The sequence below is a fragment of the Grus americana genome, chromosome 5, assembly GCF_028858705.1.
Source record: "Grus americana isolate bGruAme1 chromosome 5, bGruAme1.mat, whole genome shotgun sequence".
Lineage (NCBI taxonomy): Eukaryota > Metazoa > Chordata > Aves > Gruiformes > Gruidae > Grus > Grus americana.
Window position 1 is genome coordinate 26,020,022 of NC_072856.1, and position 4,069 is coordinate 26,024,090.

Consider the following 4,069-nt stretch of genomic DNA (forward strand, 5'->3'; position numbering starts at 1 on the left):
TGATCTCAAGCAAGTCATTCTGGATGTGCTCCAAAGCCCTGTGTAGTTCATGGCAATATTCCCAGTGGTACCTTAGAGTCTACAGCATGATATGGGAACAGTGGGACTTTATAAAAAGGCTTTGATGAAACAGAAGCTCCAAGGTACAAGCACAACTCACAACAGTTGTGTTTTGTCTCTGCTTTGACTAAAGCTTTGATCCCTACAAGAATAGGTCTTTGGTAAATTTCTTGTATCTGCTTTCAGGGCAGTGTCAACTCTGTCTTCGTTTCTTCTCTGTGCCTCTCTCTCCCTAGTTTGCCTGTTGTGGAGTGAATGGACCAGAAGATTTTGAAGCTATCCCTCATCTTCCACAGTCCTCTTTGGAAAAGGCAACACCGGAGGCTTGTTGCCAGCGAGAGCTCCAGAGCCGGGAAGGGATGTTTGTCAACAAGGAAGCCTGTCTCACAGGCATCGAGAGGTTTCAGAACCGACAGGTAAGGGAGGCCGAACACCAGGAAAAGGAGTTTCACAGTGGGCAGCGAGATGGCTGGGGTGGTCATGGGTAGCTAGTGAAGCTGGCAGGTCATGCCATTCTGACTATAGCTCACATCCTAATTGCACTTCTGCTGACAGCTTTTGAAGTCATGGCATATGCGTGATGTTGAAAATCCCCTTTCATTGTGTGCACTGCTAAGTGCGTGTTGTGCTGTATCAGCAGAAATATGAAGATTTTCCCAAGGGATTGAGAGGTGGGGTGGAAATTTACATCAAGTTTTATTGTGTTTCTGAAGGTTAATACTATCTCTGAGCAGTTAATTCACAAGCCAGCACAGGTCAGCAAGTTTGGGATGGAGTTGGCTCTTACTGGCTGTGGTAGTGCCTCCACTTTAGTTCACAAAGACTCCTCGTCAACAATATATGCAACCAAGAGATCAAGGTTTACACGGCCACAGCAAACTATGTCTGTTCCAAGGAAGAAAAGTGTTGGAAAGCTCCATTTCTCTGCTCTTTAACTCTTTACAATCAAAAAAGGGCATTTCTTTTGCTAGGCCTCTCGACTTGGCAATTTTTACCAATACTAGACTGGAACAAGACAGTTCAGCATAATGACACTAATACTACAGTCGTGTTTCCTTACATTGTCACCAAGATGTGAAGTTTAAGAAACTTTCCAGCCAAGTTCCTGGCTGTGTTCACTTCAGCATTAATAAGCCAGCTGAGCTCTGTACTGACCATATATGTACACACGCCTCCTTTTCTCTCCAGACTAAGGAGTGGTCCTCTTTTCAGCACTTGATAGCAGGTTGTGAAAAAGAGTAAAGGAGCTTGGAAGCACCGTGTGAGCTGTTTCTTGCCTGGCAGCTGGAAATGGTTGGCAAAGGCACTCTGGGTGAGAGATCATAGCAGACAGCACCGTACTGCTTCTGCCAGGTCTGATTGCTGTGAGTAGATGGGAAAAAGAGAGAGGAGAGAGATGACAAACAGCAGGGAGGGAAAGAGAAATGCATTTTGAGAAAGAGGGTTAAAGCAGATAACAGATTTAGCTTTCCCTAAGTGGTGATGCTGATGCCTGTGGGAAGGGAAGGTTTCCTGTGAGCCCTTGTCATCACAGTGTTGGTGGGAAAAGCAAGTGTCACCAAGCACACATGAGGCACTTCTGTAAAATGGGAGAGACAGTCTCAAGCAACTGATGGCTTAATTCAGGCATTCCTGGAGCCAAGGTCAGGCTCTTGGGACACCATGCTGGTAGGACAGTGCTCACCCCCATTTGTAGCCAGCTGAGCAGGGCATGCTGGAAGTTGGGTTAAGGTTAGAGCTCTGACAACCACCCAAACATTTTAGTGCTGGGCTGGATGCTTTTCCATGAAAATTGGGCTGAAACATGGCTGGAACAGAGCTGCTGCTGAGTGGTCTCATGTTGACAAGAGCATGGTTTTAACAGCTTGGTTACTGCCCCAGCAGTCTGCACTCCCTCGGTCTGCCTCATGAGTGGGTCCCCTCTGTCCTTTCCTTCGCTGTCCTCTAGTTGTGTCTCACCCGCAATGAGCAGGTCTGGCACGAACACCAGTACATAACTGTTGTGCTGTCTTCGCAGTTCAGACATTTTCTTTTTGGGTGGAAGGAAAAAAATCAGGTGATTGAAACATCCCAGCAGTATGGATGGGATTAAATGTGTATGAGTGAAGTATATGCTCAGTGGAGACAGGAGCTACTTTTTACATTGGACAAACTCCAATCTACTTTTCTCTTTATGTGTGACGTATTTGTGGAAATTTGCTGGTGGGTTGGAGTTTTCGGCTGGGAGAACTGAGGCCAGGACAAGCTGGTGATTTCCAGAAAGATCCTGAAACCTTTGCAGAAGATCTACCTGCTGTTAATTGTATGAGCAGTAATAAATGGCATTAAAGATGATGGTGGCTATGCTGCATAAGTGGAAGGATTGCTGTAGTGCATGGCCCTGAGTTCTTAATGAAATTAATTCTCCTGTAGCCAGAAGATCAGCAGGTGTTCATCCGCGCTCCTTTGGGTGAAGGCACAGTGAAGCGGTCCTGGGGTGTGAAAGAGCTGCTGGCTATGAGAGAGGATTGAAGAATCTTCTGTCTTGGCTTTAAATAAATCGTCCTTATCCCTAGCCAGCCTGGGCTGGCTGTCATCTGCCCTGAAGGTCCTTTCCCCTGTGCTTAGTCTCTGCCCTTTGAAGAGGGAGTGCCTCTCCCGTGCTGCTCCTTTGTGCCCTGCAAGAAGACACATTTTTTTGTGGTCAGTGAGGGGTTGTGGATGTGAACCACTCCCGTCCCACTACAGCAAAACCTTCCCCTCCCTGGCACTGTCCTGTGGGTCCCTGCTCCCCGTGCTGTGGGGCTGGGTGAGGGGGTGAGAGGGAGCTGTGCTTGTGGTGCCTGCATCTGAGAGCATCTCTTGGACTAATGAGGGCTGTGCTGCAAGAACAACACAATGTGCCACTCAGCTGTGTCTCACCTCATTTTGTCCTTCTTAGGGCTGCTACACTGTGATCCTGAACTCCTTTGAGACCTACGTGTACCTTGCAGGAGCCCTTGCCATCGGAGTGTTGGCCATTGAGGTACTTACCGTTGCGTAACTAGAAGAAAAGCAAGTGTCGGTAGATATCCAGCAGTGAGGCAAGTGGGCAGGTGCTCCCCCTTGCCAGGGGAAGCTGGTTTTGCAAAGTGCCAGCAGGTTAATCAGCTTGTGGTTTTAATTGCCTAGAAAGAGGCGGGTGCTTGGTCCCTTGCCACAAAAAGCAGGGAAATAACGGGTGCCACACGCCTGCAGTGCTGCAAGCCTGCAGTGCCGCCTCGTGTCGGGCCGCCGCAGAGCTTGCACCCTGCCATGCTGGCCAGAGGGGCTTCGAGGACCCACTGCCTGCCCCAGAGCCCCACACAGTCACTGCCCTCGTTGCGGCAGCACCCCAGCAAGCTGACTAATCTGTCACCTGGTTAATGTGTTCAAACCGTGCCTTTGCTTTAAAAACTTCTGTTCAGAGCCTGAAACTGTACTGGCTCCAGAGCATCTCTGTTATCCAGCATTAGCATCTGGATCTTTGGTGATATTTCTGAGGAATGTACTTCCACCAGACATGACATTAGCCCAGAAGCAATGTCCCTGCAGCATTGCTGGGGCAAGGCCAGGTACTTTCCCCAGTGCCCTGTGTTGTGCAAAGGAGAAGGAGCTGGGCAGAGCCCCAGCAGCCCCCACGAAGGCCCCGCTGTGCCTGCTCCAGGCAGTGGGAATGGTGTGCAGAGCAGGGATCACAGAGCCTGCTCCCCTGTGACCCCAAGCACGGTTCGGGAATGAAGCCAGGCTGCTACTGTAGCCACAGACAGTTGGGGGGACAGAGGAAGGAGGGGAGGGATGGCCTTCAGAAAAAAACCAAAAGTTTGCCACAGCCTGCCCTGGGTGGTGGGAAGGGTCCCCTTGCTGTGCCACTGACTGCTGGGCAGGAGGGAATGACGGGAGGGGTCCTAGGGCCAGGGAGGGCTTTGCCGATCTTCTGGAAGATGCAGCTGACTCTTGTGGTTCTCTGTTTTGTTTTTGCCCTCTTCTCCCCCCGCTCCCTCCTTCCCAG

General features: G+C 50.0%; 1 protein-coding gene across 2 annotated transcripts in view; it reads left to right on the forward strand.

The window, feature by feature from the left end:
- Positions 1–4,069, forward strand: part of TSPAN18 (tetraspanin 18) — a 126,632-nt gene that overhangs the window by 118,917 nt on the left and 3,646 nt on the right. For both annotated transcript variants that reach the window (XM_054826635.1, XM_054826636.1), the window contains exons 8-9: positions 297–476; positions 2,981–3,064. In XM_054826635.1, coding sequence (XP_054682610.1) covers positions 297–476; positions 2,981–3,064 — 264 coding nt within the window. The remainder of the gene's footprint in view (positions 1–296; positions 477–2,980; positions 3,065–4,069) is intronic.